We start from the raw sequence: 26330 nt of genomic DNA on the forward strand, positions 1-26330 counted from the left end.
TAACTTTGATTAAACCCACTAGATACCTACATCAATCAGGTAGCAGATGCTAGCCTAGAAAGCTGTACGTTGCATATGCCTTAAGCTGAAGGGATGCTAAGATTGAAGCATACCACAAAAAAGTTGTAGTAGCAGCACGTCAATAAATAAGCTGTTGTATGTCGATTTATAGAGTTTTCACGGTGCCAATGTAATTAAACTGATTAAATTAGGATACTTACCTTTTCAAAATACCATCACGCTCAGCTATAGACACTTGTCTTTAGTTAACTTTTGCACGCTAATTAGTGTATAAATATTAAACCAAAAAAAATCACAAGCAACTCTTCATTCAATCTTACAAAAGATGCACTTGCAGATTCACACTACTACCACCAACCCACCCACAGAAAAGAAAAAAGAATTACACCTATATGATACAGACATTTCCATTCTCATTACATTACAAGTGAACAGAATAGACAGTTTTTGTGAAACTCTGCAGCAATTCTCAGTACTCCCTCACTTTTCAATGCCCTGCTGCATATATTGTATCAAATCATAACCGGCAGTCGTCCACTTATTGTATGCATCACTACATGCACGAATCATGTAATTGGCTGCTTCACGCTCACTCATCTCAGGATGAAATCTCTTCCGAAGATTTCCTATAGGGTCACCCCTGCTAAAGCAAGGTAATCCACTATCTAGCATCATCAAAACTGTATTTATAATCCCATCCATGTAGCGACGTGCAGCGAGGTAACCCTTGACACACAAGCTGGAAAACAATCCATCCAGTCTTAGGATAAGAAAAAAGAAAATCATACCTAAAGGGCAGTGCAAATGGCCCAAAGAAGACCACTGACCTTACAAACAGGTGCCATGTCTCACTTTTCATTGCTCCAGATGGGTCAATTAATTGGGTCATCTCATGACTCAGTTTGAAGTGAGCACTTTCAAATCGCATATTTCCACCAGGAGAAATTTCCAGGATAAAACCAAAGTCAATATGGACAAGCCTACCAGCACTGCAGAACAATGTGAAAGAGACATTCATAAGCTGAATCAATATTACCAGACCAGTAATGATAAGCTGGAAAAGATGTCTATTTGCTTCTTTTGGGTATCCAAAAGTATGCGTCTATATCATAAATTCCTCCACAAGAAAATCTGCACCACCCCATGTGGAAACATCACTTTCAAAAGGCATAACACAATAGACACTTTTAGTTTGTCTCAAGTTACAACTAAGTACTCCAATTTGAGGATGCACATCTAGACACCCCAACTCATCTCCATTGTGTCAGTTGAACACTCCAACTTACAAAATGATCATCTAGACACCTCCAAAATTTATGTGTTGCATCAGTGTTGGGAGTCCACTAGACACAGTCGGGACAAGTTGAGGTGCCTAGATGTGCATTCTTAAAGTTGGAGCATTTAGTTGCCAGTTGAGGCCAAGTAAAGGTATCTATCAAAGTATTATGCCTTTAGAAAAGAGGATTGTACAGCTATGAAGTGAAATTAATTCACATTATTTGGTCTTTGGTTTGTTAATAGACTCATTTAAAAACAGGTTTATTCAACAATCAAAGCAAGTTAGAGACACCATTAACCATCAAGATATATAAAATACAAGGCTAGTTGAGCTTGCCTAATGACGCATAATGTTTCACGTGAGTCTCCTAGTAGACATTGCAAAATGCAAATATCACACAGCAAAGGCAAGTATATAACCAAATCTTTAGTACACAACTTAGAACTTCCAAGCACGATAGTTGCCTGTTGGTTGGATATTGCACATTATCTTAAATCATCAACAAATGTGTATCAGCAATCTTACAGTAGACAAATGTTTTGAGTTCCTATGCTTTCTTAATCTCAACCTTCATACAAATTTTCAAATAATATCCAAAATAGAACCAGACTTTTGGACACATCACTGACATGTAAGCTAGAATGCATAGTGAGGAAACTGTTGATTGTGTTAATCAATTAGCATGATTTTAGAAGACTTTATTTTTCTAACGTAGTTACAGGAATAGAATATTCCTTTGATTGTAATCTTTTGTCTTTTTCTAATTAGTTACAGGATTCATTGTATAAAAATTCCTTCTCATGGGATGTAAGATACACAAAAATACAAGAATCATAAAGTCCCAGCAAAGCTACTTATCAATGATTTATAGATTCCAAAAAAAGATAACAGAAATAGAAGAAGTCTTTCTTCTAAAAATCATCAAAGTAAGATCCATCCCAATTCTTGGTTTCTGATGTTGAGCCCCCACATTTTGTTGTCAGTTTGAAGACTTGGGCATGCAAGGGGGTGTTAATTGTCTCACATTAGTGGGATGTAAGTTTCTTGGTCTTGGGCAATCCCCACCTCATGAGCTATCTTTTGCGGTTGAGTTAGGACCAATGTCTATTTCAAGCATATTAGAAACTCTTGCTCTTTAAGTGATAATAAAAGTAGTAGTACTTTTACAATTATTCATTTTGAAGTATGAAGATCCTACTCATATTGATATTTTGCTTGAAAATAGATGGTTTGTTACTTTTATTGATTGTACTACTAGGATGACTTGGGGTGTATCTGCTAATGGTCAAAAGTGAGGTCTTCTGTCATTTCATAAGATAATTTGTACTCAATTTGATGTTAAGATTAAAATCTTGCAAACTAACAATGACACATGATACATGGATAAAAGATTTGGTGTTTATGTGAAATTCAATGAGATAATCCATCATACAAGTTGTCACTATACTAGTGCACAAAATGGAGTTGCTAAAAGAAAAAATCAGCATTTGTTTGAAGTGGCAAAATCTGTAATGTTTACCATGAATCTACCAAGATCCCATTCTAGTTATCGCCTATATTATCAATAGCATGAAACTTAAAACCCTCCATTTTCAGATATCTCTAGAGGCTTTAAAGGATGTGAACATATATAGCAGAACTACGGAAGAGGGACAAAGTACCCCTAACGTATGGAAAATGGTTCACTGATACCCTCCGTCCAACTATTGGTCTAAAAATACTCCCAACCTATTTTATTTTTTTTGCTCAAGGATTACCCCTCAAACTAACACCCTAAACTTGATTGTCTTTTCCTATTTAAAAAAGGCACATGACTTATTATGATGGGCCACATATATTATTTAATTTTAAAATTAAAGTCGCACACTTTGAAATCCAACCCATTGATATGATGATATTTAAGAGATGTATATACATCCATATACACAGCTGTATAATATTTATACGATGTACGAGTTCATCTTCCTCAAAAAATTGAATGTTTTTTTCAATTTCGACAACTCAAATATGAGTTCCTCTCGATGTTTCGAGTCTTTTGAATATTATTCACTCAAAACAATTCACATTCAGGTCAAATTTAAAAATGAAAGCTTCAAAGCTCTTCAATGGCAGATTACAATGGACATCAACTCAAATCTTCCTCTAAACGGTTCAAATTTTATATATGAGTTTCTGTTAATGTTTCAATTCTTTTGATATACTATTCACTCGAAACGATTCACATTTCCGGTAAGTCAAATTTTAAAATTTAGGACAGTGTTGGACAAGAACGATAAATGGGGGTTTTGCTCAAAATTGATTCTTGTTTGTTCTTCTTGTTTTGCTGTAAGTATTGTTTAAGTCGAAACATTATGATGAAATTATCAAGAAAGACATAGAAATTAAACAAAGAACAAAGGAAAACAATGGAGAAAATAAGAAAACAGAGAAGAATGGTGCAGAAAACAAAGAGGAAAATAAGATTACAAGGCTATATCTATTAATAAAGTACTCCCTCTGTCCCATTTTATGTATCATCCTTTCCTTTTGAGTCTACCCCGAAAAGAATCTCACCTTACTATAATTAGAAACAATTTCGCTTTAAAATTCCTCTATACCCCTAATGAAATCCCAACCACACAAATATCTAAGGATTGGTTTAGACCACAAGTTTCAAAAGTCTTCCTTTCTTTATTAAACACCGTGCCAAGTCAAAGGGTGTCACACAAAATGGGGCAGAGGGAGTAATAATTAGACCATTTTTTGTTATAACAATGACTGAAGGGTCATTTTATTTAATTTTCCCTTGTTTAAATGAAAAGGGCCCAGAATTTAATTTAAACAGTGGGGCTGGTCCAAAGGTCCTAAACAAAAGCCCACTTTGTTTACTTAGAGAGTGTTTGGATTGGCTTAAAAGTTGGTTAAATCTACTTTTAAGTTTGTTTTTGACTTCTGAAAGTGTTTGGCAAATGTAAAAATAACTTATAATAAGTCAAAAATGACTTAAAATAAGTTAGGAAGTGTTTGGCAAGGTTAAAAATAAGTTTAAAATGATTTAAAATAAGTTAAAAACCAAAAGTAGGCCTCCCCCTACTTTTTATTTTTTGACTTAGAGCCCGTTTGGATTGACTTAAAAAAAGTAACTTTTAAAAAGTAACTTTTTAAAGTGCTGGAACTTATTTTTAAAATAAGTAGTTATGTGTTTGGATAAAAGTGCTGCAGTTGAAAAAAAAGTTATTGATGTGTTTGGCAAATAAGTGCTGGTAAACACTTTTTTTTATCAAAATGTCTGAAATACCCTTTAAGTTGTTAACATGATAAAAAGTTGATTAATTTAAGGTTTTTATACTTAAAAAAAAAATTAAAACAAAATTAATTTATGTTTTACATCCATAAGTAATAATATTTTTCTATCATTCACATATTTCTTTACCACCTTATAAGAGGAATATAAATTCATATTTCAGAAATAATAATAATAATAACAATAATAATAAATAATAATAATAGTAATAGTAATAGTAATAATAATAAAATAATAATAATAATAATAAATAATAAAATAATAATAGTAATAGTAATAAACATAATAATAATAATATAATAATAATATTTATAATTATAATAATAATTATTATTATAATAATAATAAACATAATAATAATAATAATATAATAATAATAATAGTAATAGTAATAGTAATAATAATAATAATAATAATAATTATTATTATTATAATAATAATAAAATAATAATAATAATAATAAAATAATAATAATAATAAAATAATAATAATAATAATAGTAATAATAATAATAGTAATAGTAATAGTAATAATAATAATAATAATAATAATAATAATAGTAATAGTAATAATAATAATAATAATAATAATAATAATAGTAATAGTAATAGTAATTATAATAATAATAATAAACATAATAATAATAATATAATAATAATAAACATAATAATAATAATAATAATAATAATAATTTAATAATAATAATAATAATAAAAAATAATAATAGTAATAGTAATAATAATAATAATAATAATATAATATAATAATATAATAATAATAATAATAATAATAATAATAAATAATAATAATAATAATAATAATAATAATTCAATATGGGCAATTTGGAAATTGTATAAAAGAATTAAGGGCAAAAAGGTAATATACTTGGTCAACATAAAAGGGCTTTTAAGTTAAAAAAAAAAAAAAGCTCCCCTCCCCTAGCTTTTAGCTTTTGGCTTAAAATAAGTCACTTTGATAAGTGTCAAACACTCTAATAAGTCAAAAACTGGCTTTTAAAAGCCAGTTTGACCAGCTTAAAAGCTCATCCAAACAGGCTCTTAAAAGTCATTTAAGTTTGACTTTTTATTTTTGACTTAAAAGGTACTTTATTTAAAGCCAATCCAGCCGGGCTCTTACCCTTCCACCAACTTTGTGCACGGATTGCCCCTATTTTGAGGTGGTTTTTAAATTTTTGTCCCTCAAATCGTTGGTCTTTAATTTTTGACTTTGTTTCTCATTTTATGAAAAATTATTGGCCAAAGTACCCTTAACTATAACCTAATTTCGCAAGGCAAAAGTTTAAAAACCTTTAGCCTGGTATGGCAAAGATTTAGAGAACTTAACCTCTATCAGCATAAGCTCGCATGAATAAGTTATGCTTTGTAAGGCATAGCTTGTGTCTTGTGATTTTTTTTCAAAAGTTTAGAGAATCTTTGCCTTGTCGAGCAAAGTTTTAGAGAACTTAGCCTCTATCAGCAATTCAGCATAAGTTTGTATGAATAAGTTATGTCTTATAAGGGATAACTTGTGCCTTGGGAATTTCGTTTCATAATTTTTTTGCAAAAGTTTAGAGAACCTTTGTCTTGTTTAAAGATGGAGGCCTGGTCATAGATTTTCTGAAAAACTGAAGATGCTAAAAGGGAAACTGAAAGAATAGGAGTAACAACAACAGGGGAATTGGAAACTCAGAAAGGAAGATATTCACATCTTACATTCCAAAGACCTCTCACCGAGGTTGACCTTTAGTAAAAATCCAATTTAGCCATGGATTTTGAGGAAGTTGTTAAAAATGAAGAGAGAGCCTGGAAACAAAGGTCCAGAACACAATGGTTGAATAATGTTGACAAGAATACCAAATACTTCCATAGAATGGCAACAGCTCACGAAAGGTTCAACTCAATAGACTCCCTGGAAGTAGATGGAAGTACAATCTTTGACTCAGGAGTTATTAAGGAGGCAATCCAGAAAGTCTATAAAAAGTTTTATATGGAACTGACAACTGGAGGCCTGACCTTTAGCTCCATGAGGCTTCAGTCATCTCCAATAAAATGCAGATTTGGTTACAAGAAGAATTTGAGGAGGAAGAAATATCGGAATGCATCAGACTCTGTGGCATGGAGACAGCACATGGTCCTGAAGGTTTGTCAATGAGCTTCTATCACACCTCTGGGATCTTTGAAAGGAAGACATCAAGAATACTGTCCAATACTTTCACACCAACCATGTACTTGAGAAAGGCTTCTATGCCACCTAGGCACCTACATTGCTCTTATTCCTAAGAAATAGGATCTTCTGAACTGAATGACTTCAGACCTATAAGTTTAATAGGGGGAGCGTACATAATCATTGCAAAGTTGCTTGCAAAAAGATTGGAAAAGGTGGTTCACAAGTTGATTAACAAATAACAGATGGCCTTTATCAAAGAAGGGCAGATTATGGATGTGGAACTTATAGCCAATGAATGTGTGGATTCAAGGTTAAGAAGTAAGGACCCTGGAGTTATGTGCAAGATATTGAGAAGGCCTTTGATCATGTAAATCAAAAGTTCCAATTGAACATCCTCAAGCAAAAGGGTTTTGGTGACAAATGAATCAACTGGATTGATTTGTATAAATACTATCAGTTTCACTGTCCTTTAATATGGAGAACCTCTTAGTTTTTTTCCCACTTAATGCAGGGTGACCCATTATCTCCTTTTCTATTCATAATGGTCATGGAAGGCTTTGACAGTATGGTGAGAATTGCAATACAAAACAGATGGCTCAGAGGCTTCAAAATTGGCGACAGGAGTAACATTAAGGAGATTTGTCATTTACTCTATGCAGATGACATAGTGATTTTTTGTGAGCACCAAGTATGATCAAATCAGATATATCAGGATGTTGCTATCAATTTTTGAAACCTTATCAGGATTGAGGGTAAATTGGGGGGAAAACAGCCTTTTCCCCATCTGGGAGGTCCCTCATATACATGATTTGGCTACTATCCTCGGATACAGAGTTGATAAAATGCCACCAACATACCTTGGCATGCCACTGGGAAGCAAGCACGTATTTACTGATCAAAAGGGGTGGAAGCAAAGAGCAAGATGAAATGGTGGAGGATAATTCCATCATGTATATGGTGGACAGTATGGAAAGAGAGAAATGGTAGATATTTTAAAGATAAATCTAATTCCATTAAGAAAGTCAAATGGAATTGCATTGAATCTTTTTATTGTTGGTGTAAAGAACAACATATAGAAGATACTGAGCAACTTGTAGTTCTATTAGGAGCTTTGCAAATATTTACTCTTCTTTTTGGAGGTTTCCAACATACCCTTAATACTGAGGAATACAACATTACCAATTTTCAGAAAAAACATATAAGAATTATTTTGAGAAAATACGACACATGTAAAGGCAGGTATACTTTGTTGTGCATATTTATCTCCACTTAGCTCATGCATGTGAACTGTTGAAAGATTTTAGAACATTTTTACCATGCATGACGATATTTTAGAGGCTTTCTGTATCTTAAGTAACACCAAACTTGACTTAGGGGTTGTTTGGTTTGAAGACAAATTATGTTGAGATTAGTTATGTTGGGATAAGTTATGATGAAATTAGTTATGCTGAGATTATTTTTTATTGGTTGTTTGGTTTGTCATATTCAAATAATAAGCATGGCATAATTTCTAAGGATAAGTTCTTTGTTTACAAAAATACCCTCCATTTTATTAGTTTTTTATACTTTCTTTGCAAGCTTTAGTTATTCACTCTTAAAAACAAAATTTTCATCTTATTTAGCTTAAATATTTTTGTGTGTGCATTCTCATAATTATGCCGTGTGTTTTTAAATATAAAACATCCATCTTATTTATCTTTAAAATGAAACATTCATCTTAAGTTTGTTACCGTAAAAGAGATTTTATTTCATTTAAGCAAATATCACTCATATATTGTAAAATATTTTTTTTGACACTAGTAACATTGTATTTCAATCAGTACTTAGGTAGTACTGAAAAACCATATTTACAAAAAAGAAGAAAAAGATTAGTCTTTCCAATGCTAAACCAGGAACTAGATGGACCCTAAAACAACTATGATTGACTCAGTCTCATTGGAGTAGACATTTATACACCAAAAACAGAACAACAAAATACATTTAAGCTTGACTTCCTGCAGGTTGTTGTCCCTATTTTCACATATATTGTAAAATATTAAAGTTATCTTCATTTAAATTGATATATAAAATATAAATTTCAAGTGATTAAAAAAATATTTAATTAAAAATATGTAATTCAATAGTGAAGTGAACATTTTAAGAGAAATAAAAATATAAATAAACATAAGATTAGTCAAATAAATTCAACGTATAATATATTCAGAAATAAAAATTATATTAGTATAGTTTAATTTTTTAATGGGGAAATATTTAATTATAAAAATAACGAGTAGTGAAGGTTGTGAATGTTATTATAAATGGTATTAAAAATTATTTGAATTTACATGTATGTAAAAGCGATGTATAAAAGAGGATTTAAGAAGGTGTTTTTGTTATTTTACATTTTTACCCCGGGATTAGCTATCCACACACAAGTAGGGATAATTTATCCCAGTCATAATTATTAATCCTCGGACAAGTTATCCCACACTTTGCAACCAAACAAAGAATTGAGGGTACTGAAAACTTATCCCATGATTATTTTCCTTATCCATCACACCTAACAGCCCCTTAGAGTGTAACTTCGCAGCCAATGGTACTATGACAGAGGACAGAGGTAATTACCTGTCAATCAGAAGGTTCCCGTTATGTCTATCCTTAGGTTGAAGCAGCAAGCTAGCAACTGCATAACCTGCACTGCTTACGATGAAGTTCTCACGAGCAGCTTCAAAACCAGGAGAACCTACAGGTCCATAGTCCTGTTGGAAAATTTCATATAGACCACCATCAGTCGTCTCACCCATCTGACTTCTGCTCCGTGTGTTGGGTACAACCTGCAAAAGGGACAGATGTGAAAAGATTTTGGAGGTAAGAAGCCTGTCATGACCACATAAAACTAAGTGATCTCATCACCATTGTATACACATAATATCATCTTTCTTCTGTACTGCCAAGTAGAAGATACCACCATGTATCGCATGCTAGGTTCTCTCACCAAAAAAAATTCATATGTATACACAAAACAACTCTTTAATTATCATCCAATACAAAACAAATCACTGTGTTCATAATTGCTTAATGCATAAGAACCAAAAATTAATCGCTGAAAATATTCTATTTATTACAAAGATAAATCCAAGATATGAGGGAACTAGAAGAAGATAGGAAAGCTTATGTTAAGCATTTGTTACGGCAACACAGTTCAGTAACCAATATTAGCCACTATCCTGTAGGTGAGCGCAGCATCCCTTTAACAACCTACTGCATTCAAGCCTTCAATTATGCTATAAGATTCAGCAGACAGTTTAATTTTCTTCAATGCACTCTAAGGTGTCCCAACTGAATAAATAAATTTATCAGTTGTTACTTGTTACCACACTAGAGCCCTATAACTAACAACACAATATTACATGTGTGAGTAATTTGGCATATCAGCCATGTATTGCTTTCTGGCCAGAGAATTGACAATTGCACTTATCGATAAACAAAAAGAGGATGACTTGGAGAAATCTGGGAATTTGTGCATAACGAATTTTAGGTCAAACTACTACCTTGGTCATTTTCAAATATTCAGACTCAATATTTTTTAGCGGATGACATGAAATGAAGATGCAACACAAAAGTAAAATAAGATGGCTGAAAAGGAAGAGTGTTCTGTAACATGAAGATACCTAACAAAGTGATAGGCACACTCTACATATCAAATGTAAGACTAACAATATTAAATAGGACTAAATGTCAGGCATTCAAGGCCCAACACATCCAAAGGATGAATGCCATTAAAATGTGGATGTTAAGATGGATGTATGGACATCCATTATTAGGCAGATTAGAATGATCAAATTCGAAAGAGACTGCAAGTAGCACATATAGAGGATAAACTACAAGAAGGTTGGTCTTGATCCATGTGCTTCATAGACCTCCATATGCATCAGTTAATGTGTGTAATATGATGATTGAAGACACTAAAAATGAACATGTGACCTAAAATCAAATGAAAGTAACCTGTATCAGAAAACCTACAATCTCAAGAATCAATGTGAACTTAGCACAAATTTTATATACACAATACCTACTACTTGAGATTAAAACTTAGTTGTTTGCAATGTGCTTTTTCTTACAGTAGGTCCAGTGTTTGTAATGTGCTTTTTCTTAGTCTGGTGACATATTTGTATGTCAATGCAGGGATAAACAAGGAAAAGTGTGAGACCAAAAGAATCTGTGGTTTTCCTTAAGTGACAACTAATCTAGTATTGAAAGAAACTGTAACCAAACAAAGCAGGATGAATACAGAGAACTCAGAAATCCAGCCCCAATTAATTTGTGACTGGGAGCAAGACTACTGGCTTATCCATGAAAGAATAGAACCACTGGCATTTCTATTTTTCATTTTAAGTGTAAACAAAAAAAATTCATACCTCAAACTCGACAAATCTGGCATATGTAATTTTGAGTTAGTTTTTTATTTTTCTCATCATACATACTCCCTACAAGCTTCTTATATAAGTTGGGAGACTAAATAGCTCCTTAGACCAACGGTTATAGATACCAACAACATTAATTTTTCAACAACTTCCCTCCAACAGGGACAAAAGTTGTACTCTTCACTATGCAAAGTAAAAGCCACAGAAAATTTTAACTTGAATTTGTTTTCCTAAAAGGTAGCACAACTGGATTCACATACTCTATTAGAGCCACAAAGCTACAAAATTTCAGCATATCCTTAATGTTTTGTTATTTCTCAATCTTTCGTCAGAAGTAGAAAAAACAAAAAATGAGGTGGTTTGCTGGTTTTGTGTGGGAGGAAGCGGGGGTGCAAGCATTAGTGACTGCCTCCACGGTCACACGGAAACAGGGGGAGGGGGGGAGGGGGGGGGGGAGCCCAGTGCACAAAGTGCATTAGCAAGTCCGAGGAAGGGCAATGTAGACAGCCTACCCTAATGCAAGCATTAGTGACTGCCTCCACAGCATGAACCCGTGACCTATAGGTCACACGGAAACAACTTTACCGTTCCTCCATGGCTCCCCTCCTCTTTCGTCAGTTGTATCTTGGGAAAAAAGAATGTTAGAGATCATTTTGAAAAAGTGCAGTTTGACATAAGAAGATGAACGTGGCATTTGGAAGGGAACTAATGACCGCAGGGTAGTTTGATGGCCCATAAATTACAATACGAAAGGAGTCATGGGCATAACTCTGACAATGGAAGAGCTTAATCAATTTCTTATTCTCCTCTTTCAATTTATTCATAGTTTTCCTAGAGTCTCCAAGTTTGTCTTGATATTTTCTATGTACTCCATAATCAGAACATTCCATGTTATGATCCCTCAAGGGACTATTCACAATCTGACTCCAGTAAAATAATCTTATCATACAAAAAGAGGGCCATGTGGTTAGCAATTGATTTGGGTAAACCTTAGTTGCTTTTTTTCTTGGGTAAAACTTAGTTGATCGGTGATGGCTTGTTTTCATCTCCAAGTATCTTTTTTCTCCACTTCAATTGATTTCTATTTATATCAATTTCCATTTTCCTTTTTTTTGGATAAGTTATCAGTTCACAGAAATTTCACATATGAAAACTTCACTCTGAAAGCACATGAATCCATGAAACCATAAGCAGATGTCATACAAGGATTCACCTCAATTATTCCTCTTTCTGGGCCAGTTGGGAGAACTCCATAAGGAAATAAATAAAGACTAAGGCCAACAGCTTCAAAGATATCTTTCAAAAGTGAAATAACTTGTAAAGCAAGGACATCTTGCCGACAATCATCTCCAACCTATGCCAAAGAAAACAAAATTTAGCCATATGTAAAGTAGCATAAACAAGAAATGAACCAGTTAGCATACTGAATCTATGGAAAAAGTTGTAGATTCTTTTTTTCATAAAGTAAGAACTGATGGTGTTCTACCTAACATACTTGAGTTTCTAGATTATATAGGTTACCCAATTTCATATGGTATCAGATCAAACATAAATCCTGGTTTCATGTTTAAAAGCCAATCGTCATTGAAATTCTTTTATGCATTTGGCCCAAGAAAAGAGAATCAGATGTACGCATGAAATAATAAAGGTGTCTTGTGTAAGAGCATTTAAAAAATTACATGAGATGATAAACATTTATAGAAAACTACTATTCCCACTGTTTCATTTATGTGAAGGTGTTTCATTAGAACTGATTTAAGAAAGAAAGACTTAAATTTGTGGTCTTACACGTGACATAACATTTCCATGGCTATAAGATCATTTCATTAGGGGTAAAATGAGAAGATTAAAGTTAAATTGTTTCTAAATATAGAACTACGCCCTTTTTGGAACAGACAAAGGAAAAGAGCGTCACATAAAATAGAATAGAGAGAGTAGTACCAACAGCAAAGATGTCAATACTACATAGAGTCTGAATAAGCATGGGACGGCTTATTAATTGCATAAATTATTCAGGATTGTTGTTCCCATGTCAAGTTCATCTACTGCCAGAGCTCAAAACTGAAGCTATTAATGACAAATTTTACATCCTATTCCTCAAAACTGAGGTATCAGTAACATAAGAAAAGTAATTTTTTTTTTTAAATAAAGAAAAGTAACTACTTTTTCTTGAAACTGAAAGAAGAGTGACCAATTTTCCAAATCGTCTACAATAAATCAAATGGCATTGTTACTATACAGAGTTATTCAAAATTTAACTTCCTAAAATGGAAAACGTTAATTTATTTTTTATCATCATAAATGTGAAAGTTCTATTGGATTTACCACAATACTTGCGAATAAACATAAGAAGACTATTGTATTATCTAGCAGTGGTTGTAAACATAAATAACACTATTCCAAATCTACATTGACCTTTAGTACTTCAAAATCTGTCCGCTTTTTCCCACAGGAATTTTTACTGAAGCTACAACACTTTCTTGAACTCATAACAACAAAATCATAGCAACCAGCTTTTTCTATGATCAGAGACTTAACATTACATAGCTTTAAATACATCAGACATTTGACTTTATCCTTGTACACTCGCCTAACCATAAATTGATGCAATCCACGAAACCTCAAAGGAACACACAAATTTAATAAGGTCAAAATTTTGGAGCATTCTTCTCTCGAGCTCCTTCCACCTGTATTACTTTTGCAGTTCATTTTCCTGAATTCTGCTAGAGCTGTTGATGTTGGCAGTATGGTAGCCATCAACTCAAAAAAATTCTGGAAGAGACATATTTTATAGTTTGTCTGACTCTGCCAGAATTGGTAGTATGTTGTATGAAATTCTCCTTGGAGCAAGACCGGTTTCTGGAGTTAAAATTATCAAATATGTTTCGATATATCTGATTGTGCTTCATTTGTGTAAAAATAGGAATAGGAGCAAAATTTGTATTTAGCATCCTACATGGAGAAGGATTGGTATGGAGTGTCTATACATAGGGCTAAGCGTAATAATATAGATAAACAATTCAATAATACTTTCCCAAGTCGTTATCTCTCACATGGTATCAGAGCATTGATGAGAAACTTCCGGGGGGGGGGGGGGGGGACTCAATCAGACAGATAACCGAGAGTCAATTTTCGGCGACTGTTAGAGCTGATTTGTGTCATCTTCTGTTTTGTAGGTGTTGTGCGAAAACCAACACTAACACGAGTTTCCGAAAGCTCAGGCGACATCTAGCGAGATCTGGTAATGCGCGCATGAAAGAGATTTTCCGGTCGATTATTTTGAGCTGTTCTTTTTCAATTGAAGTTTTCCAAGTCTTTCGAGCAGTTCCTACCAGATTTCTTCAGATTTTGATCGCCAGACTAGGGTTCTGTCACTGTCAGATTGGGTTTTTCCAGAGATATCTGCCTCGTCTGATGTGTTTCGAGTCACATTTTGCATCTTGCTATTTTGTTGTCATATTGTTAGTGCAATCCTACTTCAAAAACATTTCTTTTGAGCCGAGTGTCTATCGAAAACAGTCTCTATCCCACAAAGATAGGGGTAAGGTTTGCATACATCCTACCCTCCCCAGACACCACTTGTGGGATTACACATGTATGTTGTTGTTGTTGTAATGCCATTATATTTTACATTCTAAATACATATTGTTCCAAGGCTGAAAATAGACCCATTTCATCTTTCTAAGCCTCCCATGTGCCTAACCATCACCGTCATAGTACCCATTTGACCTAACAATTTTCTACCCCTTTTACCCCAATTGGTGATCTCTGACAACTATTCTTACATCAGTCATTGCAAAAGAGATGAAGAGAATATACTTGAGATATAATAAAAAATGACCAGTCTATAAGATAAAAGGTCATACTGAACATTTAACACAAATTAGAGTACGTACCTACTAATCATTAATTACCATCAAAGAGAACTAACTGAAAGAAGACTTCAAGAGAAGAAGAAATGCCTTTAATTTTAACTGAAAGAAGACTTCAAGAGAAGAAGAAATGCCTTTAATTTTAATTTATACTAGCTGCTAAACATAACGATCTGGTGGGGAGAACTAGTGGATAGAATGTACGACAATACACATATTTTTCGTTCGAAATGAAAATATATAAAAATCAAGATGTCGATGGAAGGAAAATACACCTGTATCCCCCATCTTACCTTGAATATACAGGCTTGGGGTTTTATGTCATTTTGATCGCTGTCGTGATCTGCCACATCAAATGTGATCATAATAGGAACCTTGGCAGCTGATTGCAAGGGAATCCCACTATCAACCTGAATCCCTTTCACGATTTTATTAGGAGCAGTAGGTAGATACAGATCATCTCCTTGCATCTCAATTTTCTCAAGCTCCCTAGAAATCAAAATTTGAGGTTTATTTTGAGATACACAAGTGTCCAAAGGCACAACATTTAAGCATATTTACTAACAAATCAAATTATATATAATATTAAATCTTGGTGCACAATTTATTCACCTCCGAATACCAGCTCTTCGCTCCTCCTTGGGAAGTGGATAAAGTGCGCCAGATATAGACGTGACCTTGTCAAAGAAATCAAACTCTCTCCGAAACACATCACTAGCCTTTTCATTGAACCCATCAATTATTCGTTGCCTCACAAGAGGAAGTAGGGCCAAAAATGCAGCATGCTGAAGATAAAATATAAAATTATTAACAGTTATAAAGGGAAAATAGAAATTAAGAAAAAAATCTTTTTACCACTGTGTGACGTCGTGTAAGAATTTATCATGTGAAACAGCTACATGAAACACAATATTTGTTGCCTTCAGCAAATGTGGTACCGCGTCAACATAAGGTGACTGAGTGAATCACATGCCAACATGTGAGGGTTTCCAAGAGAGAGAGAGAGAGAATAGTAATAGTGAATCTTTCTCTCTCTCTCTCTCTCTCTCTCTCTCCAAGTCAAATTGGTTTAGAGGTATTACAGTGGTGTTAGTCAATAGCTAAACTAAAGGAAAAATTGTGTTTATTATCTGAAAATTTAAAGTTTGCAGCTTTCAAACAAATCTTCTTCAACATGGACTTTGTGCACAGCATGCTTATGGAAGAGGGCTAGATAAGACTGTTGAGGTCAAGGTGCATTAGATGTTTTAATAGCAAGAGGTATCAGTTGAAAAAATTATCTACCTTTGCAGAAGAATCTTTCCCCGACTCTGGCTCACAAGTCTCACCCTGCAAGTGTTTTTCAGGTTAGTGGTTATCATAGAGAACTAAAACCTATATTCATGATAAAGCAAGAGGAGACATATACTTTTTATCATACAAAGACAGCCATCTTAAAACAGGAAAAACAAATACAAATGCAAAAGCTTCCCACCTGCAGATTCCATATCAGAATATGAGCGAATATGTCACTCCTTTGAGTAGCTCTGAGCAAGTATCCTTCCACCAATTTCTGCATGAATTAAATTCATATGATTAGAGTCAATCATGCCTAGTATATGAAGGACGATTAAGCATCCTTTGCCATTGATGCACACAATGGATGGGAGTTCAGACACACAAGGTACTATGAAAACTACTTCGAGCTGAAAAGCCATAGTGATTTCTGCTGTTTAACTCTGTTCCATTTTTTGCAAACTTGGTACAATAAGAATCATTAACTTACTCTCCGTCATAACCATATAATATGTTGTTCAGGAAAGAATAATAATATCTAAAAACTGACAGGAATGCTAAATCCAAGGTGGTGAACTACGTAAAACCATTGAAGATGCATCAACTACCAATAATACATCTCTTTGACTTGCTAGCCAGATGATTAAGAGCATCGAACAAATTCACAACAATAAAACTGTTGAAGATGCATTGACTTCCAATAATATATCTCTTTGACCTGCTAGCCAGATATTAAAAGCAATGAACAAATTCACAACAAAAAGTCCAGAAAACGCACCTCGTCATCATATCTCAGAGCCTGCACCAGTTGGGGCATGAAGAAGGTTACTCTTTGAGGAGGGTAAGACTCCAACACCCTTAGAACATAAGCCATGACACGTGGATGACCCTTGTATGCTGGTGTGAGAAACTCCAGTGCCTGTGTAATTGAGCAAGCAGCCCAGTGCGGCAATTGTTGTAGAAGTGTTGAATTTTCGTCAATGGCTTTAGGTGTAACAAAGTATGGCAAAGCTTCAGGTATATGACGTATCTCCAATATATGCAACTGTAATAGAAACAAGATAACCATTTTCATCAATCACAAAGATCAAGTGTTTGGATAAAAGGGAATGACTAGTAAGATTGTAAAACAGGCTAACTCAGAGAAATAGTGACAAGCCAGGATCTGTAAGGAAAAATAAAAAAAATAATCAACCTTAAGCTGCATTGGAAGACCACAGGCATCTCAAAACAACAAACATTTCTGATCAGAAATATCTTCAGAAAGTAAAATCCTTATTTCTTAATTACTTTTCCAGGATTAGATTTGTTCATCAGTACCAGATAAAGTTACAGGGCCTAACACAATTATCTCAGTGAGGAGAACAACTGCCTACAGCTCCAAACAATTCTAAAAAACAGGTCACAGTTCAGCAAAATGAGCATGCAGTACTGAGAAATAAAGACAGCAAAAAACAACATACCCCGTGTAGTCCCACTAAGTGGGATCTAGGGACGGTAAAGTGTGCACAGACCTAACCCCTACCTTAGAGATAGAGAGGTGGTTTCCAATAAACCGTCGGCTTAAGGAAATATGGTCCAAAGCAGTCACAAAAAAGGAGCAACGGAAGTACATGAAACAACAGATAATAAGAAAAACAACCGATAGTAATAGAACAGAAACTACAACCAAAACAATACAATAATCGTGGTACAAGAAACATCAGGTAGTAACAGAAGACAAGAAACTACAAGAGCAATACAACGGTTACTAATGTGAACAGACAGCAAAACAATGCACTGCTACCTACTAACAAGCAGGTAGCAACTTCAAAAAGAATCATATACTCTCAGGAGAATCATTCATCCAACAGTTTTTAGCTTATCACACATGTAAAACAGTTCTCACAATAGTCTGGACTATTTTGTTTTGAATCTCTGAAGAGGTTTGACTTTGAATTTGACTTCTTTTTTTTTTTGAAATGAAAGCTAAGGCAAAGATGGTCACTAGAACCAATAGAGAGAATTCAGGGAAATGTATGGTTCAAGCATACCATTGGAAGTAACATGTTTTCTGATTCGAAATCAGCCCAAAGAATATATTCAGCCGAGACCAAATTTAGAAGCTTTGGAAGCAAATACACAAACTGAATCAATACTAAAACAACAAATAAGATAAGAAAAGGTGGATGTAGAAAGCACAGCAGGACACATTTTCAAGCATGTCTGAAAATTGTGGATGGATTTAGTGAATTTAAAAAGAATTGATTGGTTCTATTTTGTACAAGAGAATAGACTTGGAATTAAAGTGGTCAAGCTGTCCAAATCATCATTTCTTTCATTCAAAGAATTAGTGTTGTTAACTTTGTGGAGACTGCCTATACTAGTAGCTGGATTCTACCCAGCTTTTTTGTTAAGCAAACATTTGCATTAGAAGAAATAAACCCCAAGAAAAGGTGCCATCCCTAATAACATGTAAACAAACCCAAAGGTAAGCAAAAGGAACTAACTCTTAGTTCAATTTCTTCCCCAATTTTTATTTTTTATTTTTACAAGGTAACTAACAGTCTATAATTCATCAGCATAAAGTGTTGGAAGCAAAAATGGAGTGTTAACATCAGTGGATCCAAACCCAAAAACAATAAACTAGGACAGACCACCTAAGCCCAATATCATCTCATAAGGACCCTAGGATGTCCACAACAGAAATTGTATCATCTACATACTCTGATTTGCACCAATAACAGAACATAAGAATACAATTCATCTGAATCCTTTGTAAGGAACTACTAGTATCTTCAAAACACCTAGAATTCCTTTCCTTCCAAATTGTCCACCAAATTGCTTCAAGGAAAATTTTCCATCTATTTTTGTTTGTGCTGCTATTCCCCTCTGAGTTCCAGTTCATCAGTGCATCAGATGTTCTACCTGGCATTATCCACCTTATACCTCTAAAGCTTGTGACCAAATGCTTGAACAGGCTGATCATCTTGCAATGTAAAAGAAGATGGTTGATTGTCTCTAAATTTTGCACACAAATATAGCATCTAGAGCACAAATGAATTCCCCTTCTCCTTAGATTCTCCCAAGTTAAAACTGAGTCATTCACCACCAAACAAGTAAAATCGCCCACTTTATATGGAATTTTTACATCTCCATATTAATTTCCATGGCAGTAGATTCACCTGTGATCCCACTTTATTCAGGTCGTTTGTAAGCAGAGCTTACTGTAATAAATGCCTTTACCATGAATAATCCACCTGAGTGTATCTTCCCCTAGCTGTACTTCATTGTATTGATCTGAAGTCCCATAGAAATCTGCCAAAGTGTCTATTTCCCAGTCTTGCATCAGTCTTCTGAAAATCAAGATCCCTCACTGTGTGGACCAAACTTCCTTCGAGGTGGCACTTGCTGTTGGTTCAAGTTTAAAATGTTTTTTTATAGGAAGGTAACAATTGCATTTCTATAAACAAAACTTAGACACCCCAAACAAAGTGCTAATTTGAGAGTTTTACAAAGAAAGCCAAAAGTACAAAAGACCACGGTCCAAAAACCTATATTCTTATATGTTGCCAATTAAATCAACTAAGTCACCTACTTCCCCCAATATACTTTGTTTACACCAAAAGTAGAACCGACTAAGACAATTTATCCTAATTTTATGGATAGAACTTGTAGTGCCTTCAAAAAACTGGAATTCCTTTCTTTCCACACACTCCACCAGATGCAAGCAGGGATGATCTTCCACCAATCCTCCTCCCCTCTTATGTACCCTACACTCCACCAGACCTCCTATTACTGGCGCCCACCCATGAAATTATTTTTCCAGTACCATTTCCCCTTCAAGTTCGGAAAGGAATCTACCGTCCCCCATCTCATAAATATTCTTTCCATGTATTTGAATCCAAGTTGCACTAGCCCATCTTCTAGTGTCTGATAGTGTCGTGGCTTCAGATTTATTCCCTGTTCCTAAGAAAAAGCCAACCAGACATCTATTCAGTACCTCTTTCTGTGGTGAATCCAGACATTCTTTGACGTGAATAACATTTCCTTCCTGTGAAAGCTGTCCACCAACACTTCTTTATTGGACCATCAAGAGTTTCTGAGTGCATCTGCATAGGGAAGCTCTTTATCAGCCAATCTGGGTTCTCCTTAGTTAACTTGGTCGCTACTAAAGTTAATGAACCTACCGATCTTGTCGGCTATTGAATTTCATCCAGCATTGAAAGTAGTTTCTGGAATAATTAGAACAGCCCTCCTCCTTCCCCGAGGACTGACAATGCTGATGTAACGGCCAAAGTTGTTAAAGTTTTCCTTGCACAAAAAGTTTCAGAGAAACTGTCTCCTTTGTTCCACCTTCTAACACCATTTCCTCTGAACTTAAATGCCTCTCTCAGAATCTGAACAACCCATTCCAGGGTCTTCCTATTTTCAGGGATATCCTTCTAAAGAAATTCCTACCTCTCTCAGTCCATTCAAACCAAGAATCTGTTGGGTTAGTGGATCTAACAATGTCATTAAACTTAAAACCAACCGCAAAATAAATGTGACTATACATATGAACAAAACTTGATGGAATGAAGGAGAACAAAATTTCCAGTGATCAAAAGGGCCACCAGAATCCAGACGCCTGATTCAAAAAGTAACCTTTAGTGTATTACCTCAATACTAGTGCCTGGGAGCATTTTTCTAGTCATACTGGGGATATAACTGCTTCAAGCTGCCATTTCCCAACCAGTAGTCTTCCCAAAACATTATCCTCCTACCATCCTTAACATTCAAACTGATCTTTTGTGCAAAACTGCAAATCCAGGCCAAAAATTCCTAATTGAACTCTACAAACTAGTTTTGTAGGTGCCGGTTACCCATTTGGTTTACCAAAATCCCTCCTTGTATTTTTCCATCACTACAGTAGCCCATAAAGTTTGATCCTCCTTCAGTAATCTCTAGAGCCATTTCTTCAGGAGACTTTTGTTTTGATTCCTCAAATTTCTCATTCCAAGACCACCTTGTTTTTTGGGAAGGATGAAAGTTTTTCTATTTAACCAGATGGATACATTTCCTCTCATTGTTTCCTTGCCATAAAAAGATCCTTCTGAGACTATCCAGTCTCTCCTCCACACTACTGGGAAGAGGGAACAAAGACATCAAATAAGTAGGTAGAGCATCTAATACAGAATTAATCATAACCAGCCTTCCTCCGAGAGATAAGTACTGAGATTTCCACTTAGCCAGTCTTTTTGACATCTTTTAGATACACAGTTGGAAAGCACCCCATTTCTCCACTCAAAATATCAGCCAGTTGTTGTAACCCTGTCACCTCATTTACTGGGAAGAGCTTACTTCTCCTCCAATTGATGTGGTGGCCAGAAATTGCTTCAAATAGGATAAGTATAACTCTCAAAGCCTTCATCTGTTCCTCTTTCCCAATATTTATTTTCCATTAACTCCTTTCTCATCATTGTTGGCCTTGCTTTCCAACCATCATAATTCAAACTCTTGTTTACGGTTTCCCCTCTTTCCTATCTTGTGTTGGCTCGCAATCTCTTTGCTAATTCCTTCAGCTTGCATCAAGAACAACCTTACCTTTCTTGATAAGGAGCAAAAGTTCTTACCTTTACATCCAAATTCCAAGATCCCATGATATGCTGAAGAACTTCATAAATCTTGTAGTTGTCATCGTGGTCAGGTATTACCTGTTGGACCCTTATTGCAATTTGGTTATCTGATGGGTTGAACAGTTTTATCAAGAACCTGCGATGCACTCTTGGTTATCTGCTCTCCAACAACATACCCAGTGTAATTCCACAAGTTGGGTTTGGAGGGTAGGATGTATGCAAACCTTACCCTACCTTTTGGGGTAGGGAGGTTGTTCCCGATAGACCCTCGACTTGATAATCTGTTCTCAGTGACCAAATTTTGACTCATCATCCCTTGTTGCCATGCTTCAACCCCATCACCATATTCAATTTCCTACTCTTTTTCAAGATTGAGTCCTCATCTGAGAGTGTATGATAAACACCATGTTTTGAACTTAAAGCTTCTTCATGTATGAAAGATGTGTGCAAAGTACTATTGTTTTTCTAAGTTTTCACATTAGGTCATGTCCCATGGTCCATATAGAGATGGTCTGCTTGGTCAAGTTAAGGCACCGGATGCCGGTCTGCCAGACCAAAGTTTGGGGCGTGACAGTATAATCCCTTTCTCGTAAAGAATCCCTCTCCAAAACTAATTGAGCTTCTTGTCACCCAGATCACGGGTCCCCAATCATGGACATTTCAGCTATTTCGTGTAACTGTCGCTCCTTTATTTCTTTCCCTTGTGAACAACCAAATATTTTTACTGAGGAAAGTCTGATCCAAGCAAGGACGATAAGAGGAAACAGAACTTGGAGCAGAGGAAATTTTGAGGTCAGACATTTCTTATTTGTCTAAAATGCAAGGCATCTGAATCAATAACCGCAGCATTGTCATCATATCGTATTATCATCCCATTGTCATGTTTGAGTTCTTTACAGGTACGCACAATTACAGCGAACTTCTTGTTTCCAACGGTGAATCTATCAATATTTTATCAACCATTAACAAGTAATCTTAATGTGCGCGGATTTGGTTATGGAGATGAAAAAAAGTACTTCAAGATCTATCAATACTTTGGGTCAACTTCAACTCTAGTCTTATCAAAGAAGAATTCATCAGCTCCTTGCTTTTTTAAAAAGGAGCAAAGTTACATAAATATTTTACAATTAGGCATCTTCGTCATACTTAAACGAATAAAGCTTAACTTACCAGGAGAAACATGATAACAAGGCATAACCAGCAACAATAAGTTGCAAGCACACTATACAGGAAACAACTTTCCTCCATCTTTTTGACAAAAAAAAAAAAGATGTTATATATACCTTACTAGGTAGTGTTCCCACAGTTCCAAAAAAAAAACACAAATTTAGTCCATTTAAAGAACAGTCACTTTTCTTTAATTTCAGTCTTCGCTCAAAAGGAAAAGATAATCATATATCATATCATATATCATATATATATATATATATATATATATATATAAAAGAGAACCTTAGGCCCGCCTACGTGGCGCCACCACAAACCAGAATTCCCTTTTAATTTATTTATTTACAAAACTAGCCTTACCCTTTCATTAAAAGTTGTGAAATTTATGAAAAGTTGTGACTTTTATGAAAAGTTGCGACTTCAATGAAGAGTTGCGACTTTTATGAAAAGTTGTGATTTTTATGAAAAGTTGCGACTTCAATGAAGAGTTGCGACTTTTATGAAAAGTTGTGATTTTTATGAAAAGTTGCGACTTTAATGAAGAGTTGCAACTTTTATGAAAAGTTGTGACTTTTATGAAAGGTTGTGACCTTTCCGAAGGGTTGCAACTATTTCAATAGTTGTAACATTACCGATAAGGCACAATAAACATTTGTTCACACTACTATTTGTTGCCTATAAATAGAGGAATTTCCTCTCATTTTAAAACAACAAAAATTCTAAACCTCTTCTTCTTCTTCTTCTTCACAATTAAATAAATATTTGTGTACTTCGATCCTGTTGAGTGGCTCACTGACACCATTGCTTATATTAAAGATCCTGGTATGTATTTTTATAGTCATTTATTTATGCTTATGTTATTAAGTATAAATGATGAGATGTAATATATTACATTTTCCTTTACATTGTTAATGTTTGTTACTACGTAATCTTGTATGTAAGATAATGTAGTGTTTTAGTTTTAATAACTGTTAGGTTTTAAGTATTATTTTATAAATTCCATGATATTAAATCCCCGCGCGAAGTGCAGGTAATTTTACTAGTAATTAGAATAATTCATAAGGGAAATCTTTCTATTTCCTGGTCAAAGACTTTGTTACAAAGAACAGTAACCATATGACTGAAACTAGTTATAACGCAAAAGTTACTCAAGAATGTTTGTAGTATGATTCACATATCCCCTTATTTTTTAGATTCTTTCGCATATAAAATTCAAGAAAATAGACAAATAACGCAGTCTTCATCATCCTAAAGTCGACTTCATATGTCACTTCTGTTTCAAGTATTCTGTGTTCTCTCTTAAATCATGTTTCATTTCAGGCACATCCATTCAAGGTTCAATAAAAAAAATTAAGGAAATAAAAAGTGGGAAGGAAAGACATACTTGCACCAACTGAGTCACTTCAGCCTTCAGATGATTATTTGTTGGAAACCTGGCAGCCAGACACAGAGCTATCCGAGGATCCACAGAAAAGGCGGTTCGCGCAAAATCGACCCATTTATCAGAGCTGATTTTAAGACGTGAAGTGGTTTCCCTGATGTTGGAAGAATTATTAATATCAATAATGACAACCACATCAAAAGAAATTAAAACAGGGAGAAACACAATAAGCAATCATCATGCATTACTTGACAGTGGGTTGTGCCCAAACATCAAGTCTGTCAGCTTCATGTTGGCACAACATCAGAAGCAACTGCTTCCGCTTTTCCCTTCCAACAGCATAGCTCTCCATTTGGCCCCAAACCGGATGGTATTGATCTCTCTGTGACCATCATTAAGTTCAAAAAAGAGCACAAGAGCCAGAAAACAATTAATTTGCAGAGAACAGAAACTGCCCCACGCCAAAAATATATTTTAGACGCAAAAAGTTTCTCAAATGATGTAAGAACAGAAGTTCCAGCGCCTTGTTTATGATTATCTCACCACATCATTCAAAGAGCTTCCATTTTCGAGTGCCCGTCCTCTCGAATCAAGTTGGGGAGTATCTAATTGCTCATTCAAAAGATGATGGACAAACATAGAAACAGACTGCGCCTCACTCAGGGCAAAGTTTTTGTTCATGTCATACCACTCAGGTTGGTGAGCAAACCACCCCAATGATGCCCTGCAATTGAACATAACCCAAATGTTCAAATGCATCAGCAAAGTCAACAATTGTCTAGTCTGATGTAACATATTGAATCTATTGAGATAAACATACAAAAATAAATACAAAATGTCTTGGTGTGCATCTCAATATCGACTAGCAAGCTATAGGTCCGAGATGATGAGTAAGGACCTTCCATTACTTGTTTTCATGTCTGTATTCATAATGTAGGGAAACATACTAGTCCAATTAAATGCAAGTCAATAAGTCGACTTTACCGATATATCCTGTCTTCCAGAAGCTGAAGCCCAGCCCTAAGGTTTCGCAGATTACCCTGTGACTTGCATGAGCAGAACTTCAGCCCAAGTAGCATAAGGGTGAAAAATGTGCCAGTGGCAGCTGGGTGGCAAGAAAAATTCCAAGGTAGTTTGGTGGTTCCTTGCAACAACCGCCCTAAAAGCAAAAGCTGTGGAACACTATCATGTCGAACAACCTGCAAAAATAAGTTTTTCAAGACAAAAGAAAGCTACAACTTGAACATTTTTTTAAAATGCAGTACGAAAACAAAAGGCTGAAACAATAATAAGAGCACTAGATCAATTGAAAGCTTTTAGCAATATTATCAAGAGAACAGGCTGCATTTTTCACAAACACTGTGTGGTGTTTGTGTATCTGTAGATGTGGTTTAAACAATGAAAGCATTAACCCCTCATAATCACCTCAAACCGATCAATGAAAAATCCAAGCCATAGTCTGTGGGCCAATATTTGTTCAACGGGATCCTTCTCAGGCGGTGCTTCCGGCTCCCCGGAAACCAGGTGAGGCCTTAACTTAGCAGCAGGCCCAGAACACCTAAGCTCGGATGCAAAAATCCCTCGCTTTGTGTCGACTGTCCACAACCATGCATCAACAAGCTCAGCAAGTACCAGAGAACACAATTGAGGAGCAGCTGAAACCAACCATGTCCAAATAAATACACCAGTCTCCATGGCATCAGATGTCAATATATAAGCTGGGCACCAGCAAAGAAGACGTAAAAGTTGTGAAAAGCTTTCTACATTTGATTTAGAACCCGAACCCTGTGGACAATAGAAAATTCAGTAACATGAATACAAAAATCAAAATTGAACCAGGGAAAAGAGAATGTCTCTTCCCAACCTAACAAAGCAAAGAATGGTAG

The 26330-nt window shown here is 35.0% G+C and overlaps 1 protein-coding gene across 1 annotated transcript in view; it reads right to left on the reverse strand.

Moving 5' to 3' along the window:
* Window positions 1-284: 284 nt before the first annotated feature.
* The window catches only part of LOC125840694 (phosphatidylinositol 4-kinase alpha 1), a 45027-nt gene continuing 18981 nt past the window's right edge, over window positions 285-26330 (reverse strand). The window contains exons 13-26 of the mRNA XM_049519656.1: window positions 25870-26229; window positions 25429-25643; window positions 24988-25168; window positions 24693-24826; window positions 24448-24598; window positions 17078-17344; window positions 16499-16576; window positions 16309-16353; window positions 15637-15809; window positions 15318-15513; window positions 12366-12506; window positions 9354-9562; window positions 849-1010; window positions 285-760 (exon numbers count right to left, since the gene is read on the reverse strand). Coding sequence (XP_049375613.1) covers window positions 502-760; window positions 849-1010; window positions 9354-9562; window positions 12366-12506; window positions 15318-15513; window positions 15637-15809; window positions 16309-16353; window positions 16499-16576; window positions 17078-17344; window positions 24448-24598; window positions 24693-24826; window positions 24988-25168; window positions 25429-25643; window positions 25870-26229 — 2571 coding nt within the window. The 3' untranslated portion in view covers window positions 285-501. The remainder of the gene's footprint in view (window positions 761-848; window positions 1011-9353; window positions 9563-12365; window positions 12507-15317; window positions 15514-15636; window positions 15810-16308; window positions 16354-16498; window positions 16577-17077; window positions 17345-24447; window positions 24599-24692; window positions 24827-24987; window positions 25169-25428; window positions 25644-25869; window positions 26230-26330) is intronic.

The sequence above is a fragment of the Solanum verrucosum genome, unplaced genomic scaffold, assembly GCF_900185275.1.
Source record: "Solanum verrucosum unplaced genomic scaffold, falcon-dt-bn FXZP01000176.1, whole genome shotgun sequence".
NCBI classification, from domain to species: domain Eukaryota; kingdom Viridiplantae; phylum Streptophyta; class Magnoliopsida; order Solanales; family Solanaceae; genus Solanum; species Solanum verrucosum.